Raw genomic sequence first — 25,975 nt, forward strand, 5'->3', positions numbered from 1 at the left:
TCCCCCAATTCTTAACAGACCAATGTGGAGAGGGGACCACTTCCCAGAGGAGGCCTGTGGCTGCAGCTGTGACCTTCAGGCAGCTGGGAAGGCCTTGAAGCCTGCCTGCAACATTACAGTCGGCTGCTGATAATTGGCCGTAAGCGGCCATTAGTTTTTCCTAATTGGTGACACACCGCTTGCGTACAGGTAGCCCTTCTGCCCTCAGTCAAGCTTGGGAGTGGGACGGAGTCAGCAATATGGCATGCCAGCTTGTGGGCGCAATTTTCACACCAGCCCTCCTCTACTCTGCCCCACGTGTGGCAGCCAGAATGATCATGGGCAAGTCCCCCATTAATCCCGCTTGTAAATTGCACTCACTGCAGTCAGTAAATCACTGGGATTGAATTTAACTCATGTAATTTGGAATTACCCCCCACTCACTGTACTTTGGTGTTTTTCAAATTCTGCTTTTATGCTTTCTCTTAAAGATGCATGTATGTACAGCCAGATGTTGACCATAGAGGTGCAACAGCTGACCATGCCCAGCAGACAAAATATTGTAGCACCACCCCGTTAAGGGGACGGGCCCTCGTGGTCCATCTGACCGGCTCAGGGCCTATCAGGCGGGAGCGCATGAACGCTGACCAATGGGGAAAAGCACAGGGTTCTGGGAGCTGGAGGCCTGGGAAGAGTGGACTTGGAAGCCAGAGTGTGAAGACCTGTTTAGTGACTCTGCGCCTGTGTATAGGTTACCTTTACTTGTTACCAATAACCCCGTTGTCCAGTTATACCGGAAGTCTTCCTAGTTTTGCCTCGAGCCACCGCACTGGCGATGAGTGTAAACTGGGTCGAGACCAAGTACTCAGTGGTTTAGAATTCGAAGGGAAAGGGGAAGATTCCAAAATGAACATAGAAGTCGAAAAACGTCAACGGCATCACAAAACAGTGAGTGAAAGAAGCCTATAATTGGGAAACTTGACCCATTCAACCAGGGGCCGAAGACTGGAGCCAGTGTATTGAACAACTCCATTACTTTTTTACATCAAATGAAATAACATGGGAAGATAAACAGAAGGTTTATCAGAAAGGTTTATCAAACTATTAACAGTTTGTGGGCCCCAGACCTTCAACCTCATAAAGAATTTGACGTTTCCGGAGGCTCTCGACACAAAATTGTTTGACCAGTGGGTGACGTTTGTGAAGGAGCACTTCAAACCCAGACCCTCAATCATTCTACAGCGATACAATTTTAATTTGGCTGTCAGGGACGCAGGAGAGATGATCTCTGCCTATGTTGCCAGACTCCGCCAAATGGCCGAGCAGTGTGAGTTTGGCCCAGCGCCCAGCGACATGTTGCGTGACCGGTTAGTCTGCGGTATTAACAACATGAGTGTGCAAAAGAAGCTTCTGGCTGAAACAAAGATTGCCCTAGACAAGGCCATCGAAATAGCTCAGGCAACCAAATGCACCGAGAGCTTCAAAGCATGAAAGAGGGCGAGGTGAACCAGCGAGGACAGTATGGTTGCAAGGAGTACAGAGGAAGTAAAGCCACGATTCCAGGAACAGGATCATAGTCAACAGTCAGGGAAGAAAATGGGCTGTCAGCCCAGAGATCAAGAAGATTGCTACTGATGTGGGGGAAGAGCACGCCCAAGAAGCGTGCCAGTGCAGAGAGTTTATTTGCTTGCAGTGCAATAGTAAGGGCCATGCCCAGGCATGTTGCCATGCCAGCCAGAGTGTATCACATTAAAAAAAACAAGTCATGGCTCCAGTGGACAAAGTGGGGAGGAATTCAGATGAAGAACCTGAAACATACAGATTAAACATGGGAGTTGTTCCATTATGAGTTCATTTCTGCCAGATTTATCATATGATCCGGCTGCGCATATATTCATCTTCAAGAGATCGCTGCTTGTAAGAGGCCCGTTTGTTCACTGCACAGCACTATCGTGATTACTGCACAGCCGTTCAGTCGCACAGCTTAGAGCTGGAGGGAACATTTTCCTGAGGTGTGAAAGCCGCTATATAAATGCAACACATTCAGGTCTTTGTTTGCTTGTTTTTAGAAAATGGCGTGACACTACCTAACTGTTAAACAAATTTGTTAAGCAGCGAAAGAAAATAGTATCAGTTACACAGCATATATGTTTGCATTTATTGCTGAGCTTAGCTCCTCCTCAAAGGTAACAGAGGTTGTGACGCTAAACGAGGATAAAAATGATACTCATTTCCTTTTTCCCTGTCTCTGGAAGCTCATGGGACTGTAAAATCTTTCTCAAAGCTTTGAGACAGATTCACTCATTTTGCACAAGACACGTTGATAAATTATTCTGAAAAATGGGATCAAGTCAATTTAAATAACAACTAATAAACACATATTTGAACAAATTCCCAAAAGATATTTGTATTTGAATTGTTGATTTTGGATGCTCCTTCTCACCCAGGCTAAGTGTTGTGACGAGTGTGTTAAGGTAATCTAATATACAAGTTAGATGAGTAAAACTGGCTTCACAGTTCCAGGGTCCCGGGTTCAATTCCAGCCTCGGGTGACTGTCTGTGTGGGGTTTGCGCTTTCGCCCGCGTATGCGTGGGTTTCCTCCAGGTGCTCCGGATTCCTCCCACAGTCCAAAGATGTGCAGGTTAGGTGGATCGGCCATGATAAAATTTCCCCTTAGTGTCCAAAAAAGGTAAGTGGGGTTACTGGGTTACGAGGATAGGGTGGAGGCGTGGGCTTAAGTCGGGTGCTCTTTCCAAGGGCTGGTGCAGGCCCGATGGGCCTAATGGCCTCCTTCTGCCCTGTAAATTCTATGATTCTCTAACCACGTGCGTGGATCGACGTAATTAAACAAGGCAGCACCATTCTAAATTTGAACAAATGTGTTTCATTTTGAACAGTGTTGGGCCAAGAAGTGGAGTTTCCCCAATCTCCCACTGAAAATTAGGCAGAAAATTTGCAGGACAACTCCATGGAAATTTAGGGAAAATGCTTTCCCTCCAGAACGGCACATGGGTGTTGGAGCAGCAGAGTGGTATTGTCACTGAACTGACTGATATTCTCGAGACCCAGGTTAATGCACTGGGGGCCTGGGCCTGAATCCCACCGCAGCAGGTGGTGGAATTTGAATTCAATAAAATTCTGGATTTAAAAGCCTAATGGTGACCATGAAACCAGAGTCGATTGTTGTAAAAACCCATCAGGTTCACTAATGTCCCCTTCGGGAGGGAAATCTGTTGTTCTTACCCGATCTGGCCAACATATTCACTGAAAGGGGCAACACAGGTGGAGAAGGTAGTCAAGAAGGCATACGGCATGCTTGCCTTCATTGGTCGGGGCATTGAGTATAAAAATTGGCAAGTCATATTGCAGCTGTATAGAACCTTAGTTAGGCCACACTTGGAGTATAGTGTTCAATTCTGGTCGCCACACTACCAGAAGGATGTGGAGGCTTTAGAGAGGATGCAGAAGAGATTTACCAGGATGCTGCCTGGTATGGAGGGCATTAGCTATGAGGAGCGGTTGAATAAACTTGGTTTGTTCTCACTGGAACAACGGAGGTTGAGGGGTGACCTGATAGAGGTCTAAAGAATTATGAGGGGCATAGACAGAGTAGACAGTCAGAGGCTTTTTCCCAGGGCAGAGGGGTCAATTACTAGAGGGCATAGGTTTAAGGTGCGAGGGGCAAGGTTTAGAGGAGATGTACGAGGCATGTTTTTTACACAGAGGATAGTGGTTGCCCTGAACTCGCTGCCGGAGGAGGTGGTGGAAGCAGGGACGATAGTGACGTTTAAGGGGCATCTTGACAAATACATGAATAGGATGGGAATAGAGGGATACGGACCCCGGAAATGCAAAACATTTTAGTTTAGACGGGCAGCATGGTCGGCACAGGCTTGGAGGGCCGAAGGGCCTGTTCCTGTGCTGTACTTTCTTTGTTCTTTGTTCTTTTATCTGACTCTGGACCCAGAGCAATGTGGTTGATTCTTAAACGTTGACACTTAAATGCCCTCTGAACAAGGGCAGTTAGGGCCGGGCAATAAGTGCTGGAAATTGACAGTGACATCCGATGAATTAATTTTTACAAAGGTGTGGCCTATAATCCGAGATGCTGCATATGCACAATGGTACTGTACCTATTCTTAATCATTCTTCCTCACTCTCAAAGATACATCGATAGATAGAAACTTGGAGCCCTTCGAGTCTGCTCCACCATTCATTAAGATCATGGATGATCATCATGTTCGATACCCTGATCTCACCTTCCTCCCATATCCCTTGACCTCTTTAGCCCCAAGAGCTATATCTAATTCCTTTTTGAATTTACACAATGCTTTGGCCTCAGCTACTTTCTGTGGTAGTGAATTCCACAGATTCACCACTCTCTGGTTGAAGAAATTTCTCCTCACCTCAGTCCTCAAAGATTTACCCCTTATCCTCAAACTATAACCCCAAGTTCTGGACTCCCCCACCATCGGGAACATTCTTTCTGAGTCTACCCTGTTTCATCCTGTTAGAGTTTTGTAAGTTTCTATGAGATCCCTCTCATTCTTCTAAACTCCAATAAATATAATCCTAATCGATTTAGTTTCTCCTCATATGACAGTCCCGCCATCCCAGGAATCAGTCTGGATCTTCGCTGCCCGACCTCCACAGCAAGAAAATCTTCAGATGAGGACACCAAAACTACACACAATATTCCAGGTGTGGCCACACCAATGCCTTATACAACTGCAGTGAAACATCCTTATTCCTATACTCAAATCCTCTCGCTATGAAGGCCAACACGCCATTTGCCTCCTTTACTGCCTGCTGTACCTGTACGCCTATTTTCAGTGACGGATGCACGAGGACACCAAGGTCTCGCTGAGTATCCACCTCTCCCAATTTACACCCATTCAAATGATAATCCGCCTTCCTATTTTTGGTACTGAAGTGGATAACCTCACTTTTTAAAAAAAATTTAGATTACCAATTAATTTTTTCCAATTAAGGGGTAATTTAGCGTGGCCAATCCACCTAGCCTGCACATCTTTGGGTTGTGGGGGCGAAACGCACGCAAACACGGGGAGAATGTGCAAACTCCACACGGACAGTGACCCAGAGCCGGGATTGAACCTGGGGCCTCGGTGCCATGAGGCAGCAGGGCTAACTCACCACGCCACCGTGCTGCCTGATAACCTCACATTTATCCACATTATACTGCATCTGCCATGCATATGCCCACTCACCCAGCCTGTCCAAATCCTGGTGAGGCATCTCTGCATCCTCCTCACAGCTCACCCTCCCAACTTTGTATTATCTGCAAATGAGGAGATCATTAGTTCCCTCGTCCAAATCATTAATATATAATGTGAACAGTTGGAGTCCGACCACAGATCCCTACAGTACCCCATGAGTCACTGTCTGCCAATCGGAAAAAGATCCATTTATTCCATCTTTTTGCTTCCTGTCTGCTAACCACCTTTCTATCCATCTCAAGACACTACCTGTAATCCCATGCACTTTAACTTTACATATTAATCTGCTATGTGAGACCTTGTCGAAAGCCTTCTGAAAGTCTAAATAAACCACATCCACTGGTTCTCCCTGATCAACTCTACTAGTTACATCTTCAAAGAATTGTAGAAGGTTTGTCAAGCATGATCTCTATTTCATAAATCCATGCTGACTTTGCCAGATTATACCACTGGTTTCCAAATGCTGTGCTATGAAATCCTTGATAATGGACTCTATAAATTTCCCTACTAACGACGTTAGGCTCACTGGTCTATCGTTCCCTGTTTTCTCTCTATCCCCATTTTCGAAGAGCTGGGTTATATTAGCTATCCTCCAATCTATAGGAACCATTCCAGAGGCCAAAGAATTTTGGAAAATACCACCAATGGATCTTCTATTTCCACAGCTGTTTCCTTAAATACTCTGGGATGAAGATTAGCAGGCCCTGGAGATTTGTCTCCATGGGGATAGGGTGGAGGTGTGGGCTTGGGCAGAGTGCTCTTTCCAAGGGCTGGCGCAGACTCAATTGGCCGAATGGCCTACTTCCGCACTGTAAATTCTATGATTCTATGATTCTTCAATCCCATTAATTTCCCCAAAGCCATTTATTTACTAATTCTAACTTCCTCCAGCTCGTCCCTGAAACTTGTGTTTCTCAGAAGTTCCGGTACATTTTTCATGTCTTCCTTTGTGAAGACAGAAGCAAAGTACGAATTTAGTTCCTCAGCCATTTCTTTGTTCCCGGTTATGAATTCTCCCCTTGCTGACTGTAAGGGGCTTACATTCGTTTTTATTAATCTTTTTTCTCTTCACATGCCTATAGAAACTTTTACAGTCAGTTTTTATGTTCCCCTCTGGCGTACTTTCATATTGCATTTTCCCCTTCTTAATCAATCCCTTGGTTCGCCTTTGCTGAATTTTAAACTGCCCCCAATCCTCAGGCCTATTGCTTTTTCTTGCTAATTTGTATGCATCTTGTATACAAGATGGTACAGCTTGCCGGGTTCCAGCTGATCCCCAGGAATAACACACCGCATCTTAATAGACATAACATTTTTAAACTCAAACCATACCTATCAGGCACTGAACCTGAAGTCAATTCCAAAAAGGGGAGTGGGGATCTATACTCCTGCCTGTCTTCAGAATAGCAGCTTTGAGCCACTGGGAGGGTGATATGTCTTTCACAAAAGGAGTGCTATCTGTGTGTAAATAGCCAAGCGGCTGGGAGGTCAAAGCCAAGGGTGTTCTTTCATTTCATTCACAGCTTCAGCAACAATACTGTGAATCTCAACAAAGCCTTTGCCGCTGCTGTAAGCTTGTGCAGAAGACCGCTTGAATGAGCTCCGGACCAGAATTGAAATCAACAATCATCAACATTATATTTGCACTTGGGGAGAGCTGGATAATGGTGATTTATATAACAGTGCATCAGTTTTATAGATGGGTTTGCAAGGAAAGGTTCAGTGGGGAGCACATACTGTCTGTTCTGAATGTGCTGGGTTCAAGCACCCCCCTGAGGGATTTTGGTAGACAGGAGGGAGGGGGGGTTCATTTGAACAGCGCAAATTTCTCTCGTCATCCATCTGAAAACAAAATGGTGTTTTGATTTGCTTCCCGCTTCATGCCGTAGATCCCCCAATTCCTCAGTTTTTGTGTGATCCATCGTTACAGTGCAGTCGGAGGCCATGCAGCCCCGACCCTCTGAAAGAGGACCCCACTCAGGCCCACCCCCTCCCACGGCCAATCCACCTAACCTGCACATCTTTGGACTGTGGGGGGAAACCGGAGCACCCGGAGGAAACCCACGCAGACACGGGGAGAACGTGCAGACTCCGAACAGACGGTCACCCAAGGTGGGAATCGAACCCGGGTCCCTGGCGCTGTGAGGCAGCAGTGCTAACCACCGTGCCGCCCAATTTTATATTAATAACCCCACAGCAAACTCGAGACAGGTTGAACTAAAAACGGCTGGTTTATTTGCACACACAAAATGCGGCTGGGAGGGTTCACAACACCACTTCCATACTCAGACGGCAAAGAGGGGGGAGGGGGGGGGTTCACAGTACAGGGACCGAGAGAAAATAAATATTGGTTCTCAGTGGTTTCAGAGTCTAGAATCAAAGTCCAGTGAGGTATCCCTTCACGCAAGCTGAATATATTTTATAAAAACGAACAGTGTGAGGTCCTAGTCCATCACCGTCTTGAGGACAAAACCTAGGCTGGAGCTCCAGTACCCGTATCGGAGTACCACTCGGATTGTCGGAGGTAATGTCTTACAGAGTAGACATTAAATTGATACCCTGTCCACATTCTCAGTCAAGGATCCTTACTTTGAAGAAGTGTGGGGGAGATTTTACCCCATGCCCTGGCCAATATTCAGCCCTCAATCAATTTCGCTGAAACAAATTGTGTGGTCATTCGCTCGTGTCTTTCTGTGGGCTTTGCTGTGATGTGTTTGTATGTGACAGCAGTGATGATATTTCATTGGCTGCGACAAGCTTTGGGAGGTCTGAGGTACCAAAAGGTGCTAAATGAATGCAAGTTCTTTCTTTAGGATACAGTACTGGAGTAACAACCTAGAGTTCACAGGTGTACCTCAAACGCTGACAATTTACTTGGTGCTGCTCTCAACTCCTACCGTAAAATCGGCAGAATTGCATTTATGGCACCAGTGGAGATTCTCCCACGCCTTTCCACAAAGTTACACCAGTTCTTAGGAGATACACTTTTCGTGGAAAGTACCAGATTGTTGTAAAAAAAATTCCCAACTGGATCACTGATATTCTGCAAGAAAGGGGACCATTCCTTCTTGCTCTGGGCCACACCTTTGGGCTCACATGTGACTCTGGACCACACGTTACTCTGGCCCACACACGACTGTGACTCTGGCTCACATGTCACTGGCTCACATGTGACTGTGACTCTGGCTCACACGTGACTCTGGCCCACACGTGTCTCTGGCCCACACTGTCATGATAGTTAGATCAGCATATCATGGTGCAATCAAACACACACTGATGGACATGCAGTAGGACCAGTGAGAGCACACGCACTATAAAAACAGGGGACACTACAGTTCCCGCTCATTCCAGCAGCAGCCAGCTCAGAGCACCGAGCTCAGAGCCAACCACTCAGACAGTCACCATGTGCTGAGTGCCTCCCCCAGATAGTGATAGGTCAGGGTCCACAGATTAGCTGGTAATGCACGTACCCAACCTTACAGTATGTTATTACAGATGAGTAGTTAATAAAATTGAGTTACACCATCTCCAGCCGTGTTGGATCGTTTGTACATCAGAACACCCAACACAACATGATACCAGAAGTGGATGCAAACCAGCGCCTGTGAGACCTACCTGCAACGTAACAGCAATCCGCCGTCCTGCACCATGGAGAACATCAACCCGCCGCCGCCGCTCCGAATCGCTGGCAATCTCGGGGTCAATTGGAAACTGTTCAAGCAGCGCTTCCAGCTCTTCCTCGAGGCCACAGACAGGGAGAATGCATCGGACACCAGGAAGATTGCCCTTCTTCTCTCCACGGCGGGCAACACGCCATCCACATCATTAACTCCCTTACATTTACGGACGGCGAGGACAAAACCAAATACAAGACGGTATTTGGTCCTGAAGTTCAACGAGCCCTTCAGCGTTGAAGTAAATGAGAGCTTCGAGAGGTACCTGTTCCAGCAGCGCCTGCAGGGTAAGGACGAACCTTTCCAGTCTTACATTCCACACCTCCGCATCCTCGCGCAGTCCTGCGGCTATGGGACCACCTCTGACTCCATGATACCCGACCAGATAGTTTTCGGGGGTCATGTCGGACACCCTGCGCCGGCAGTTCCTTCGGGTCAAGCAACTCACCCTGGCGACTGCCGTCGAGACCTGCGTCCTGCATGAGAACGGCAACAGCCGGTACTCACACATCCAGGCGGCCAAAATGGCGCGGCACGGGCCCCACGAGGTGGAGCGGGTCCAGACGACCGAGTACCTCCCGGGCCGCGGCCTGGAGGAGGTCGGCCATTTCGCGCGCTTTCCGAGGCCTCCCACGCTTGTACGTGCCAAAAGAGGGGATGCTGACGCAGAGGAACGTGATGCGCAGGCGCGCACTACGCAAGACCGCACCGCGCATGCGCGGTGGCGCAACGAACGCATTGACGTCACGACGTGCGGCAACTGTGGCTCCGCCCATTTAAAGCGGCAATGTCTTGCCAAAGCGCGACAATGCCTACGCTGTGGCAGGTTGGGCCACTATGCTGCTTGCTGTCGAGCAGCTCAGCCTGCCAACTCGTACCGTTTAACCAGCCTCGCAGAAACATTCGGGCAATTCAACCCATGTTCACCGAGTCCGATTCCAACGTCACACAGACCAGTGCCACTGAGGACAGGGAGCCCTTCCGCGTTGCTGTCATCAACAAGAACAAGCTGTCCCCGAGTCGAACGCACCAGCCGCTGTCAGTGCACAGCATTGATCCGGACGACAAGTGGTGTGCCACCCTGACGGTCAACCGATCCCAGATCAGCTTCCGCCTGGACACTGGTGCCTCTGCCAATCTCCTCGCATGGTCAGCATTCCAGACCCTGAAGGTTAAACCACCTATTCTGCCATCCAGCTGTCAACTCGTTGACTATAATGGCAACGTCATCCCCGCCGCGGGGCCGTGCCAGCTCGAAGTGACACACAACTCACGTAAAGCCACACTACCATTCCAAATCGTGCGCTCCTCAAAGGACTCTCTGCTAGGCGCACAGGCGTGCAAAATCCTCCACCTCGTTCGGCGTGTACACTCTCTCTCTCCAGAAGGCACGTCCGATTTCCCAGATGCAGACTTTAGGGCGCAGCTCAACTCAATCCTCACGCACAACCAGGATGTTTTCGAGGGCATGGGCACACTGCCCTACACGTACAAAATCTGGCTTAAACAGGATGCCTCCCCGGTAGTTCACGCACCTCGCAGGGTCCCAGCAGCCCTCAAGGACCGCCTCAAGCAGCAGCTGCAGGACCCTCAGGACCAAGGTGTGCTTTCCCGGGTAACGGAGCCGACTCCATGGGTCAGCTCCATGGTGTGCGTCAAGAAGCCTTCCGGCGAGCTCCGGATCTGCATAGATCCGAAAGACTTAAATCGCAACATAATGAGGGAACACTACCCCATACCCAAACGTGAGAAGATCACGTGCGAGATGGCCTGGGCAAAAATATTCACCAAGCTTGATGCCTCAAAGGGCTTCTGGCAGATTCAATTGGATCAGTCCAGCAGGAAGCTGTGCACTTTCAACACTCCATTTGGCAGATACTGCTACAATAGGATGCCATTTGGCATCATATAGGCCTCTGAAGTGTTCCATCGCATCATAGAACAGATGATGGAGGGCATCGAAGGGGTGCGCGTCTATGTAGACGACATCATTATTTGGTCCACCACACCGCAGGAGAACATCAGTCGCCTCCAGCGCGTCTTTAAACGGATAGGGGACCAGGGCCTGCGTCTAACTAGTTAGTGATCAAATCTACCTTCATCACACAGACTGTCAGAGATCAAATCTATCTTCATCACACAGACTGTCAGTGATCAAATCTGTCATGATATACATCAGCATATCATGGTGGAATCACACACACACTGACACACTGATGGACATACAGTAGGACCAACCAGCATACACAACATCGCAGCCAATCACAAGTGAGAGCACACGCACTATAAAGACAGGGGACACTACAGTTCCCGCTCATTCCAGCAGCAACCAGCTCAGAGCACCGAGCTCAGAGCCAGCCACTCAGACATTCACCATGTGCTGAGTGCCTCACCCAGATAGTAATAGGACAGGGTCCACAGATTAGCTGGTAATGCACGTACCCAAGTTAGCAGTGTGCTGTTACAGTTGAGTAGTTAATAAAATTGAGTTACACCATCTCCAGCCGTGTTGGATCGTTTGAACATCAGAACATCCAACATGACACACACGTGACTCTGGCCCACACGTGACTGTGGCCCTGAAGCACTATCAATTACGACGAGAAGAGAGTAGAATGTAATCGAGGCTTTATTACATGGAGATGTGTGGCCTCCTACAGCAGCTGACAAAATGGCTGCTGTTCGGAGAGCACACACATTTATACTCCGCCTCCTGGGCGGAGCCAGCAGGCAGGGATCTACCCCCGTACCTGTAGTACAGGAGCCTTACCGTAATACCCATATATACAATATAATACAACAGTGGTGACTACCACAGGCCCACACATGGCTCTGGCCCACACGTGACTCTGCCCCACATGTGCCTCTGGCCCACACGTGACTCTGGCCCACATGTGACTTTGAAGTGGCCCAGCTTGCCAATCAGCTTTTCAGCATTCCCTGGCCCATCTCTCACAGTCTCGGTTGCATTGCCCACCATTTTCTGATCTATCCTCTCTTTGTGCTGTGATTTCATTCATGGAATTATGCTGCTGGTGGCTTGACTTGTACCAGGGAAAACACAGTAAATGACGAGCTCTGCAAAAATGTTTCAAAGTGCGCAGCAGGATGCAGTAATGAAATTCTGACGCCAATGGACTCACAACACATATTGGAATAAATGGCAGGGTCCAAAGGTAACACTTGCAATAAATCATACTGCATCAACCAAATTTACCAACTCATTTTATATTGCAAATTAACATTTCCTTTTATGTCTGACAGAGGCAATAAAATCCGATGCAAAATTGATTAACAACTCTGATGGTGACGCGGTTTAATGAAGATTCCTGAGTGAATTAGATTATTGGAAGCAGCTTAGGAACAAGTGATGCTGTTTTTCTTTGTCGAGTTCGGGAGCTGTATTGGTTTATCACAATGGAAATATTGGAAAATGGTTCTTTTCATTCGCTCATGGGATCTTCCCTGGCGAGGCCGGCATTTACTGCACACCCCTAATTGCCCTTGAGAGGGTGGTGGTGAGCTGCCTTCTTGAACCACTGCAGTCCTAGTGGTGTAGGTACCCCTACTGTGCTGTTAGGGAGGGATTTCCAGGATTATTTTTTTATATAAAGATTTTAAAAAATAAATAAATTTAGAGTACCCAATTCATTTTTTCCAATTAAGGGGCAATTTTAGCGTGGCCAATCCACCTACCCTGCACATCTTTGGGTTGTGGGGGCGAAACCCACGGAAACATGGGGAGAATATGCAAACTCCACATGGACAGTGATTCGGGGCCGGGATGGAACCCGGGTCCTCGGCGCCGTGAGGCAGCAGGGCTAACCACTGCGCCACCTTGCCGCCCAAAAAAAGAGGTAGCTTCTAAGCAACGTTTTTACAAAAGGAAGGGAAAGAAGGCAAGGTTTAGGGATGGATACCCAGAGCTCAGCGAGGCAGCGGGAGGCTTGGCCACCAATGATGGAGTGATTGAAATTAAGGATGCTCAAGTGGCCAGAATTGGTAAAAGCTATGAGGTCTCGGAGGGCTGAAGAGCTATGTTGAGAGGCAAGGAGTGGAAAGCCTTGAAGAAATTTCAAAACAAGAATAAAACTTATGAAATCGAGACATTGTTTAACTGGGTGCTAAAGTAGGCCAAGAAGCACAGGGGTGATGGGTGAATGGGACTGGAAAGCACAGAGAATGACAACAATTATAGGGTAAAATGATAAACACAGCAAGAACAATTTTAAGCCATCATGGTTGTCCTGGCAACGGGCTCTGCAAGACACCTTTGGAATGATGCTTGCCGGAGAATGTCTATTGTAATAATTGGTGTCACGGAGTGAATTCCTGTTGTTGTCAATGTATGAGGGAACTGATTTCGCAGGAGGTTTGAGCAATAAGAGATGGCTGAAGCACCGTGAATTTAACGGCTGTAGGGCTGAAATTGTGTTGTCAGCATCAGTAGATATGTGCTCTGAAGGTCTATGTGAAGCTTGTACAGCCACACTTTCTCCCCCAGTTGCTACAAGAAAGTGGCTTTGGGCCTTCTCAAACCCATCACCTGCTGAGCTTCTCACAATGGGAGAAATACAACGTATTGTCCCGCCAATGATGAAGGGGCGGCCATATGTGCCCGATGCTGCGCTGAGGTGCGATTTGGAGGGGAACCCAGAAATGTTATTGCCCCCAAAACATTGCTGCTTTCATTTGCATTGTGGTGGCGTCTGCAGTGGGTGGTTGATGTAACCTTACTGAATTGCCATTGTGCTTCCTTTCGATTGGACATACTGCAACCACAACAAGTACTTACATTTATGCGGTGGGGGGAATTTTCCATTCCCACCAGCATCAGGAATTGTGGCAGATCGAGTTTCCCTACGAACAATGACAGGAACTCCATTTGCGTTCACTGGCATCTCATGCATATTAATTGAAAGGGCACTCACAGCGCTTAGGTTCGCCCTTCCAATTACGTTCCCTGCCACTGAGAATTGAGAACGTTCAGTTAGCAAGGGTTGTGTACCAAAGTTGGTCACCATGTTGCGTTCTTGTGTTGACTGGGGTGTCTTACTTATCAGATCTTGAGACTTTTTAAATGGCATCCAGAACTCTGAGGCCCCCTCAGCGACCCCCGAACTCCTCAAACCCCAAAGCATGATGGGAGGGTCCCTGGCACCCCTTCCAAAACACCCACACAGGGCACCCCAGCCCAATCACACCCAAAGAAAAAATGCCACCTTGGCAGTGCCAACTTGGCAGTGCCCCTGCCAGCTGGAAGTTCCAGGCTGGAACCCAGGTGGTACTGCCAGGGTGTCAGTGTCCAAAGTGCATGTTCCTGGGCGACCCCCACAAATGCCATTCTGTCTGGTCCCCATTTCTGGAGACCAGTACTGAACAACACTCCCCCGAGTTTTCCGAGGCAAGGCAGCGTGATCCCACATCTCGGGGTAACTCAGGATCCTGCGTTCTCGCTGTCTCGCCTTCATATGCAGATTTGCTAAAAAGAGATCCTGCCCACAATGGAAGGGATTTACATCACAATGTCTCGCGAGATCGTTGCGAGTTGGGTCGATCCTGGGAGCGGGGTCTCCCGGCTTTTAGTGGCCATGCTGCATCCCGGTGAGCTGCTTTTCGGGCGCAGCATGGCCATTATGCCCCATGTGTCTGCTAAAGCTGCGATTAAGGGGTTAACAGCTAGGAAGGCTGTGATGTCATTCACGGGAAGGCTGAACCTGTTTCTTTTAGTTTCGTTTTCAGCCCTGCCCTGTGTCTGTTATGTTTCGTTTTGTTCTTTTGTTTTTAGAGTTCTGGCTTTGGGTTCTGAGGAAGGAATTGTGTTTCTCGGACTGACTTCTGAAAGCTTCTCGCCCAAGGACTTTGTGATTAAATCTGTAAGCCATTAAGTGCTAACTTAAAAAAAAAAATTTGAGTACCCAATTCATTTTTTCCAATTAAGGAGCAATTTAGCATGGCCAATCCACCTACCCTGTACATCTTTGGGTTGTGGGGGCAAAACCCACGCAAACATGGGGAGAATGTGCAAACTCCACACCGACAGTGACCCAGAGCCGGGATCGAACCTGCGACCTCGGCGCTGTGAGGCAACAGGGCTAACCCACTGCGCTACTGTGCTTACTAAGTGCTAACTTTAATAATAAGTGGCATTTGACCTCTATGTGGAATTTGCTGAATTGAAACTTTAGAAGTACATGAGAAAATAAGCTCAAAGGCCTTCCTTTATTTTTTAAGAACTGCTTAACTGTTAATTGAAAACTATTTTTTTCTTTGGATACTAATGGGGTAAATCCTGTTATAATAATAAAGTTTGTTTTAATACAATAAAATCCATATTTGTTAGTGGAATCACTCCTGGGAGGGAAGAGTGTGCTTTCCTCCCAGTTTACATATTAAAAGATTGTTGGGCTTCTCGTCTGGTTTCCTAATATAAAAAGGACCTAGTCGTGTACCGTAACAGCGAGCTAGTGGAACATGACGTGCACCGTTTTTCCAAGCTGACCTTGACTGCACAGTCCAAAGATGTGCAGATTAGGTGGATTGGCCACGATAAATTACCCTTAGTGACCAAAAAAGGTTAGGAGGGGTTACTGGGTTACGGGGATAGGGTGGAAGTGAGGGCACATTCCATACTTCGATGAGGGTCGGTGCAGACTCGATGGGCCGAATGGCCTCCTTCTGCACTGTATGTTCTATGTTAGTCAGTCAGTGACATTCCTTGAGGAGGGATTTACGGTTGGGTGGAGTTCATGGTCAGCACAAGTGACCGACTGAATGGAAACATCAATAATTATGATGCGCCCTGATGTCAAAGGGTGTGTTCACCTTTCTTTGGCTAAGCCCTCATTACAGCAGATCTGTTCTCTCTAATGGGTCTCATAACATCGAGATCCCGGCAAGGTGTGGAGCAGCCGTCCATTCTATACCGTTTGCCATCGCCTGCAGACAGGGCCCGGGAGGGAGGGAGGGAGGTGGATGCCCCCAAAGGGTACGGCTGATCGACTGCAGCCCTCTCATGACTCCAAATCTCCAGCCTCCTGGGTGAGTGGTCTTGGCGGATAAGGGATCGTGTGGTTCGTCTTCCTATGCTGCCAAGGCAAAGGTCTCTCTGCAGAGTCTTGAGAGTACTGGAGACAAGTGGAATCATGCCAAAGGGAGGGTTCTTACACATGGCTCCCATTACCCTGGTTAAAGGGCAATGTCTCCATGTGCATTCATGTATGAAAGGGAGGAACACCTCTGGTCTGCTAGGGTAGCCTTTACCTGGAAGGGAAGGGGTAGAATTAAATGTCCAAGAGACCAGGCAAAGGACTTGGCATTGGCCTGCTGGCTTTGAGATGGAAGGAAATCTAAGGCCATGCTCATGAAATTTATCACTTCAATTCATTCGCTGATGCATTGTTGACGCAGGCTACAGGCAACCCTGTCTCGGTATTGGTTCAGATGAAGGGAAGGAGGGCCCATCGCATGTTGGCACAGGGCCAGGTGGTGCAAAGTTCTGAGCAACAGGAGGCAGCACTCAGTACTTTCTTGCCCGCCTCTCATAACCCTTGACTCCCTTGTCAATCAAGAATCTGTCCAACGCGCCCTTGCATATATTCGGCGATCCAACCTCCACTGCTCTCTGGAAAAGAAAATTCTGAAGGTTAACAACCCTTTGAGAGAAGAAATTTGTTCTCGTCGCCAAGTTAAATGGGAGTGTCATAAGAACATAAGAACATAAGAACTAGGAACAGGAGTAGGCCATCTGGCCCCTTGAGCCTGCTCCGCCATTTAATGAGATCATGGCTGATCTTTGTGGACTCAGCTCCACTCTCCGGCCCGTACACTATATCCCCGAATCCCTTTATTCTTTAGAAAGGCATCTATCTTTTTATTAAAAACGTTTAAACAAGGAGCCTCAATGGCTTCACTGGGCAAGGAATTCCAGGGATTCACAACCCTTTGGGTGAAGAAGTTCCTCCTACACTCCGTCCTAAATCTACCTCCCCTTATTTTGAGGCTATGCCCCCTAGTTCTGCTTTCCCCGACCAGTGGAAACAACCTGCCCGCATCTATCCTATCTATTCCCTTCATAATTTTATATGTCTCAAAAAGATCCCCCCGCATCCTTCTAAACTCCAATGAGTACAGTCCCAGTCTACTCAACCTCTCGTCATAATCTAATCCCCTCAACTCTGGGATCAACCTAGTGAATCTCCTCTGCACTCCCTCCAGTGCCAATATGTCCTTTCTCAGGTAAGGAGACCAAAACTGAACACAATACTCCAGATGCGGCCTCACCAACACCCTATACAATTGCAGCATAACCTCACTAGTCTTGAACTCCATCCCTCTAGCAATAGAACATAGAAAAATACAGCACAGAACAGGCCCTTCGGCCCACAATGTTGTGCCAAACCTTTTTCCTAGATTAATCATAGATTATCATAGTGCAGAAGGAGGCCATTCGGCCCATCGAGTCTGCACCGGCTCTTGGAAAGAGCACCCCACCCAATGTCAATACCTCCACCCTGTCCCCACAACCCAGCAACCCCACCCAACACTAAAGGCAATTTTGGACACTAAGGGCAATTTATCATGGCCAATCCACCTAACCTGCACATCTTTGGACTGTGGGAGGAAACCGGAGCACCCGGAGGAAACCCACGCACACACGGGGAGGATGTGCAGACTCCGCACAGACAGTGACCCAAGCCGGAATCGAACCTGGGACCCTGGAGCTGTGAAGCAATTGTGCTACCCACAATGCTACCATGCTGCCCAATGAAAGACAAAACTCGATTAGCCTTCTTAATCACCTGTTGTACCTGCACACCAACATTTTGCAACTCGTGCACCAGCACACCCAGGTCACTCTGCACAGCAGCATGTTTTAACATCTTACCGTTTAAATAATAATCCATTCTGCTGTTATTCCTCCCAAAATGGATAGCCTCACACTTGGCAACATTGAATTCCATCTGCCAGACCCTAGCCCATTCACCTAACCTATCCAAATCCTTCTGCAGACTTCCGGTATCCTCTGCACTTTTTGCTTTACCACTCATCTTAGTGTCGTCTGCAAACTTTGACACATTGCACTTGGTCCCCAACTCCAAATCGTCTATGTAAATTGTGAACAACTGCGGGCCCAACACTGATCCTTGAGGGACCCCACTAGTTACAGGTTGCCAACCAGAGAAACACCCATTTATCCCCACTCTCTGCTTTCTGTTAGTTAACCAATCCTCTACCCATGCTACCACTTTACCCTCAATGCCATGCATCTTTAGTTTATGCAGCAACCTTTTGTGTGGCACCTTGTCAAAAGCTTTCTGGAAATCCAGATATACCACATCCATTGGCTCCCCGTTATCTACTGCACTGGTAACGTCCTCAAAAAATTCTACCAAATTAGTCAGACACGACCTACCCTTTGTGAACCCATGCTGCGTCTGCTCAATGGGACAATTTCCCTCCAGGTGCCCCGCTATTTCCTCCTTAATGATAGATTCCAGCATTTTCCCTACAACCGAAGTTAAGCTTACCGGCCTATAATTACCCGCTTTCTGCCGACCTTTTTTAAACAGTGGTGTCACGTTTGCTACTTTCCAATCCTCTGGGACCACCCCAGAGTCTAGTGAATTTTGATAAATTATCACTAGTGCATTTACAATTTCCCTAGCCATCTCTTTTAACACTCTGGGATGCATCCCATCAGGGCCAGGAGACTTGTCTACCTTTAGCCCCATTAGCTTGCCCAATACTGCCTCCTTAGTGATTACAATCATCTCAAGGTCCTCACCTATCATATCCTTATTTCCATCAGTCACTGGCATGTTATTTGTGTCTTCCACTGTGAAGACTGACCCAAAAAACCTGTTCAGCTCCTCAGCCATTTCCCCGTCTCCTATTATTAAATCTCCCTTCTCATCTTCCAAAGGACCAATATTTACCTTAGCCACTCTGTTTTGTCTTATATATTTGTAGAAGCTTTTACTATCTGCTTTTATGTTCTGAGCCAGTTTACTTTCATAGTCTACCTTACTCTTCTTTATGGCTTTTTTAGTAGCTTTCTGTTGTCCCCTAAAGACTTCCCAGTCCTCTAGTCTCCCACTAATTTTTGCCACTTTGTATGTTTTTTCCTTCAATTTGATACTCTCCCTCACCTCCTTAGATATCCATGGTCGATTTTCCCCCTTTCTACCGTCTTTCTTTTTTGTCGGTATGAACCTTTCCTGAACACTGAAAAATCGCTCGGAATGTTCTCCACTGTACCTCAACTGCTTCACCATGAAGTCTTTGGTCGCAGTCTACCTTAGCTAGTTCTTCTCTCATCCCATTGTAATCGCCTTTGTTTAAGCACAAAACACTAGTGTTTGATTTTACCTTGTCATCCTCCAACTGTATTTTAAATTCCACCATATTGTGGTCGCTCCTTCCAAGAGGATCCCGAACTATGAGATCATTAATCATAGTGTCCTTAGCTTTACGTTGTTTTCCCTATTTTTAGAGACCCCAATGAGAGGAAACATCCTCCCCCACCCCCTCATCAACCCTGTCACGCTCCCTCAGAATATTACATGTTTCTATAAAATCACCTTCCATTCTTCAAAAATGCTCGGCCTGCTTAGACAACTCTTTCACCCCAGGTCTGTTGTTTATCTGTTGTTGCCATCAAGAATTTACAACCCCATTTTTTTTTACGGTGTGTAATGTAATTTTACCATTCAATTTTTCTTCAATGGAAAGTATTTTTTTTTAATTAATGCCTTGAAGTTGATTCAATCTAAAAACTGCTTTGTGAGGCAAAATTGCTTCTCCGTGAAAGACAATTGGTATTGAGTGAATTCAGCTGCACTGTGCAGATTGAATTGGGATCAGTGCACTCAGCAGTAGTTGGGAATGAGCCAGACAAGCTCTTAGGGAAAACATCAGTCTTGGAATTTCATCTGATCCTTCAGGACTGTCCTGACGCCTAACACTGTGTAAGTGTGATGAATCCATTATATTTGAGTTAGGAAGTTTCCACAATAAGCAAAATGGCAATAGTTCCTGAAAACCTACGTGTGAACCCGATTTATGAGTATATATCGTAAGACAATACTTGCATTTCACCAGCACCTTTTGCAACTCTATGTCATCAAGTTTTGGAGCATGATGTACTCTTTTGCAGGGTAGTCACGCTCTTGATTTTCTGTTGCACGATGATTGACACCTGTAAAGTACAGTAACTTTGTTACTAACAAACTTTCACTCATGGACACACAACTGCAAAGCATCTGCAGCCTGGTTACAAACTTCCCTTACATGTGCTATCTGACCTTCCAGCCCCCAGGTCTGGTGACCCCATGAAGCGCAGAGTGTACTGTATTGTATCTAATACTGGAGTCCATTACCACAATCGCCTTATTATCGGGAAATTTCCCATTTTTAAAAATAAAAAACTTCAGACCAGCTTCTGTTTGAACAAAATAGGCTGTGAGTATAGCCTACTCGAGTACACAAAGTCTCTTACCTGTTCTTTAGCACTCTGTTTTGATCAATCTGCTTTTACTCATTTTTGCATCACTGCGTTTTTCACGAATCTTCCGTTGGATGTTCCGTTTGGGGACAGAGGTGATTTTGAAGGCAAGGGGCCCTGCTTCAGCTCCGTGTCAGCTTCACCCCTTAGATAGTTTTCAGGACTCACAGGCATTGTCTGGTTATCTATTGCTTCATTGGTGGATCTGGTCCTTGACTATCAGCTACATCTTCTGGTTCAGAGCAGGGTCCGTGCTGCATCTGTTTTCCGAGAGATTTCCGGTTTCTCCTGTACCGTTGTCCGCTTGGAGTCCGCACTGTGTAAGACCTCAGTTCTCCTGTGATTCCTGTGACCCCCCAGGATCCCCGACCCCCTTCCTGCTGAATCCTCACTGTCTCCCCCATGTTCAGTTCAGACAGAAGTCGGGCTCCACGATCAAAGAGCTTTTTCTGCTTCTGCGGCCTCAGTTTGAGCACATTGTGGCTCACTAACTTGGGAAATAGCACTTGGGCCGAGGTTTGAAGCTTAATTCTTAATGTCGTCCCCCCTTCCCGGCCCAGGAGCTGTGTTGGAAATGATCCAATCTTCCCTAATGGAGTTCTCCTGAAACTCAGCAGGGTCAGATAGGGACTTTGGCTGTCCACCTTCACCACCTTCAACAGGTGTATTAAAGTTCACACGGTATGTTCTGCCATTCTGTTGGTTTGTGGATGTCAAACTCCCAGTCCTGTGTAAATATGCAAAACTCAGTGCCTGAGAATTGTGGACCGTTGTCATGTGCCATGATGAGCAACAATTGATTTCAAATGATTTATTATAGTGATGCTCCTCCTATTCTTTCTCAATAGCACAGACTCAAATAACTGAGTAATAATCTACTGCTAGCAGGTACTCACTGTTGTCAGGTGTGAACGAGGCCGCACCAATTTTCTACCTGGGCCTCTCTGGAACTCCGTGTGGTTGAAGTGGTTCTTTTCATTGTAATTTGCTGTACTTTTGGCACACACATTCACCATTTCCCCAATTTGTGTTCCCATTCAGCACGGTAGCACAAGTGGATAGCACTGTGGCTTCACAGCGCTAGGGTCCCAGGTTCGATTCCCCGCTCGGTCACTGTCTGTGCGGAGTCTGCGCGTTCTCCCCGTGTCTGTGTGGGTTTCCTCCGGGTGCTCCAGTTTCCTCCCACAGTCCAAAGACGTGCAAGTTAGGTGGATTGGCCATGATAAATTACCCTTAGTGACCAAAAAGGTTAGGAGGGGTTATTGGGTCACGAGGATAGGGTGGAAGTGACGGCTTAAGTGGGTCAGTGCAGACCCGATGGGCCGAATGGCCTCCCCTGCACTGTATGTTCTGTGTTCTATTCCAGGACGATGCGTTGCATCTCAAACTCTTTGAGTAAGGTCAGCACGGTGGCGCAGTGGTTAGCACTGCTGCCTCACGGCGCCGAGGTCCCAGGTTTGATCTCGGCTCTGGGTCACTGCCCGTGTGGAGTTTGCCAGCACCTGCCTCAGCCTGTGGTTGTGTTCTTCTGGTGTGTACCCTGCCGCTGCCCTTCCTCAGCATTGCATTGTATCAGCCTGAATTTCACTCTCAAATCTTTGGAATGGGACTCGCATGTTGACCAGGGATTGTATAGCTAACACTGTGAAGTATGAATTATTGCTGTAGTACCCTCAATAATGACGCAAGAGAGTAGAACGGTAAAGAAGGCTTTAATAAGCTGAGAACTAGCCTGATGGCGAGACAGGTGTTTACTGGGTGCCGCCTACAGAGCGGTCCCTTATATACGACTCCTTGGTGGGCGGAGCTGGAGGCGGAGTCCCCCAGGGTTCCAAGCCCGGTCTTAAAGGGGACATCACCTTACATGATGATAAGGGTACAGTAACACAGTAACCATTCATCACAATTGCCTTGGACTCATTATCCTTTAGGGCCTGCATTCTCTGCAACACGAGCAACTGGCACTAACCTTCTGTTTATTTATGTGTGAGCTGCTTCCTAACCTTTGGCTCAACATTGAAAACAAAATGGTGATTAAAAAAACAAAATAGCATCTAACAAGTGATCAAGGCTTCTTTTCCCTCCAGTTAATTTTATCGCTGTTGCTGAAGCGACTTCCAATGCTCCTGAGAAAAGAGAAAAGAGAAAACATGTAAGGAGAAAAACATTTTCATTTTAACATACCATGCCTAATTTCCCTTCAGGGCCTCTTATTTGGTCCCTGAATGGGGGTGAATAACCACAGAACAAAATTCCATAATAATCCCTCGCAAATCTTTTCTCTGACTCCACTTCCTCAATCCTCAGCCACTGACAGAGGTAATGGGAGGAACACCAGAGTATCAGTGTAGCATTGCAAACTACATTATCGCTGTGGTGGTATGTATTAGGGGTAATACGGTACACCAGGAATGCCGAGGAGCTATTGGAGGACAGATGCTGGATCCCGATTGGATCCTCCACCTACTGGGCTCCACCCAGATAGGAGGGGTATAAGAACCTGGGTTAATCCCCGCAGCTGCATTCTGTGAGTGAGCTGCTGGGGAACGAGTCTGAACAAGTCTGCTCAATAAAGCCTCGATTGAAGTTCTTTACGTCTCGACTCGTGTGTGATCGATGGTGCCACAATCGCGCTATGACTTTATTCAATAGGGGCATTCCATGGGTCCCGAAAACACTGAAGCCCCATTTCCCTCTAAACCAGTGTTCTTCAAATTCTTTTTCCGTGGACCCATTTTTACCAACCGGCCAACCTACGGGACCCAACCCGGCCGACCTTCGTGACCCACACCGGCCGACCTTCGCAACCCACGCTGGCTGACCTGCGCGACCCACCATTTTCTCTTACCTTGTTTGCTGCTGACAAAAATGAAGGAAATGGTATTGGGTCCCTTTGGCCCTCGTACACGCTCCTCCAATGGAACCTGTTGGATGAAGGTGAAGCCTTCCGGTGTCGGAAAGAATGGAGTCTCCATCTGTCCAAACTTCTGCATTTTTTCCCTATAAAATTTTATCAAATAAAACCCCTATGAACTTGTAAAAAAAATAAAAAATAAAATGAATAAAATGAATAAAACTGCCCCGAACTTGTAAAACAAAAACCTGCGGGCGTTTAAAAAAAAAAAGTGGCCGCACTGCGCATGCATGCCCTATCATCGGTGCACATGCGCAGTGTGGCCGCATTTTTTTTACATTTTGAAGGCCGCTTGCAGCCGGTGTTATTAACAGCCAGCTGCTGCGCCTGTTGTGCGCAGATTTGCTAGATCGGGAGCGCCGCGATAGACGGCTCCGCGACCCTCCCGACGCTCGCCCGTTGTGTTTGACAATGCCTGCTCTAAACCACAACATATCCGTATATATGCTTCTACTAGGCCAGGATATTAAAGGTCAATGAATGGCAGCACAGTGGTTAGCACTGTTGCTTCACAGCACCAGGGTCCCAGGTTCGATTCCCGGCTTGGATCACTGTCTGGGTGGAGTCTGCATCTTCTCCCCGTGCCTGCGTGGGTTCCTCCGGTTTCCTCCCACAAGTCCCGAAAGACGTGCTGTTAGGTAAGTTGGGCATTCTGAATTCTCCCTCAGTGCACCCGAACAAGCGCCGGAATGTGGCGACTAGTGGATTTTCACAGTAACGTCATTGCAGTGTTAATGTAAGCCTGCTTGTGACAATAAAGATTATTACAGATTATTAATTAATTATTAAGGCTGGCCGAGGGTGTTAATTAAGCTGCAAACTGGTCTTAATGTAATTGATTGGTTGAACTTGAGGGGCTGAATGGCCTAAAGGGAAATTCCCATGCTGCTTAGATGTTCTTTAGCATTGTTCTTTATGAGGCATTTAGCCAGCTCTATTTTTTTCCAATAAAGTAGAATTGATTGCAAATGTGCTGGTGATGATTTTGCACTTGAGAGTGATGTAGCAGAGTGCAATTGTACTCCCAGAGCAGCTGCATTGATATCTGATGATAAGCAAAAAATTATATTGTGCTTTTTACAAACTTCCGAAAGAGCCATTACCGTGGGATTCAATTCATGTTTGCTTTTTAATCTTTCTGTTTTCAGATTTTTCGCAGAGCAGACAAAAATGGTGAGTCAACCATATATTGTATTTTAACAGCTTCTGTCTGTGTGTCTGGTGTTACTTTTCTATTCATTCATGGGATGTAAGCATAATTGGCAAGGCCAGCATTTATTAGGGCAGCACTGTAGGACAGCGGTTAGCACTGTTGCTTCACAGCACCAGGGTCCCAGGTTCGATTCCCGGCTTGGGTCACTGTCCATGCGGAGTCTGCACGTTCTCCCCGTGTCTGCGTGGGTTTCCTCCGGGTGCTCCGGTTTCCTCCCACAAGTCTCGAAAGACGTGCTGTTAGGTAATTTGGACGTGCTGAATTCTCCCTCTGTGTACCCGAACTGGCGCTGGAATGTGGCGACTCGGGGCTTTTCACAGTAACTTCATTGCAGAGTTAATGTAAGCCTACTTGTGACACTAATAAAGATTATTATTAGTAGTAGTATTATTATTACCCATCCCCAAGTGCCCTCAATTGAGTGACATGTGAGGACATTTCATCGGACAGTGAAGAGTCGCATTTTGAAGGGACAGTTGTGAGGAGCTGTGTACACTCTAAATCAGTAATCAGAACAAAAAGGCAAATACTGGAGGTGCTGCTTTTATTTATTCATGTTATTCTTTCATGCGATGTAGATATTGCTGACAAGGCCCAGCATTTGTTGCCCTTCCCACATTACCCTTGAACTGAGTGCAAGGCTATTTCAGATGGCAGTTAAGAGTCAAATACATTGCCGTGGGTTTGGAGTCTGTAGATCAGGCAAGGATGGCAGATTTCCTCGGCGATAGGACATCAGTGACCCATAGCAACCCTCACCATCCGTCACCTGAGGAAAGGAAGGAACATGGCTCTGGAAGCGATCAGTGGGGTAGAGGGAGAGATATCTGGGAATGGGAGGCCGAGAATTCCTCGCAAGGCCCGGAAGCTCACTTAAACTCCTGGCCCACAAGGAGATTTAAAATAAAAACTTTAAAGATAAACACCGTTTCCCGTGGGTGGGTGTTGGTTGTTTTTTAACAATTGACAATGATAGTTATCATGGTCGCCATTCCTGAGACTAGTTTTATACACCAGGGGTGGGATTCTCCAGACTGCCAGCCGCATGTTCCTTGGCAGCGGGAGACAACGCGCTGTTCGCTGGCGGCGGGACTCTCTGCTCCCGCCTCTTGCCAATGGGAATTCCCGTTGAAGCCACCCCATGCCACTGGAAAACCCGCAGGAGGAACCAGAGGTTCCCACCGCCAGCCAAGAGCAGGAGAATTCCTGCCCAAATTTATGCCATGATAGGATTTGAACCCATTTCCTCAGAGTCAGGCCTTCTAGATCACTATCCCAGTGACTTTCCCACTATGTCACCAATAGTTTTAATGTTTCTCCCACCAGGTGGAAACTGGGCAGGAAACTCAGTTAAATCTAAACAGTTCTGACCTCTCCATCTCTCAGCCTACCCTTTTCAGCAGGCGAGTGCGCTGCGGCCACACAAGGGAAGCAGGGCCTAATCTTCACAT

General features: G+C 47.3%; 1 protein-coding gene across 2 annotated transcripts in view; it reads left to right on the forward strand.

Moving 5' to 3' along the window:
• LOC140428576 (N-terminal EF-hand calcium-binding protein 1-like) overlaps positions 1 to 25,975 on the forward strand; it is a 219,793-nt gene that overhangs the window by 80,080 nt on the left and 113,738 nt on the right. For both annotated transcript variants that reach the window (XM_072515207.1, XM_072515208.1), the window contains exon 3: positions 24,460 to 24,484. In XM_072515207.1, the coding sequence (XP_072371308.1) occupies positions 24,460 to 24,484 (25 nt within the window). The remainder of the gene's footprint in view (positions 1 to 24,459; positions 24,485 to 25,975) is intronic.

This window comes from Scyliorhinus torazame, chromosome 8 (assembly GCF_047496885.1).
Source record: "Scyliorhinus torazame isolate Kashiwa2021f chromosome 8, sScyTor2.1, whole genome shotgun sequence".
Classification (NCBI taxonomy): Eukaryota; Metazoa; Chordata; class Chondrichthyes; order Carcharhiniformes; family Scyliorhinidae; genus Scyliorhinus; species Scyliorhinus torazame.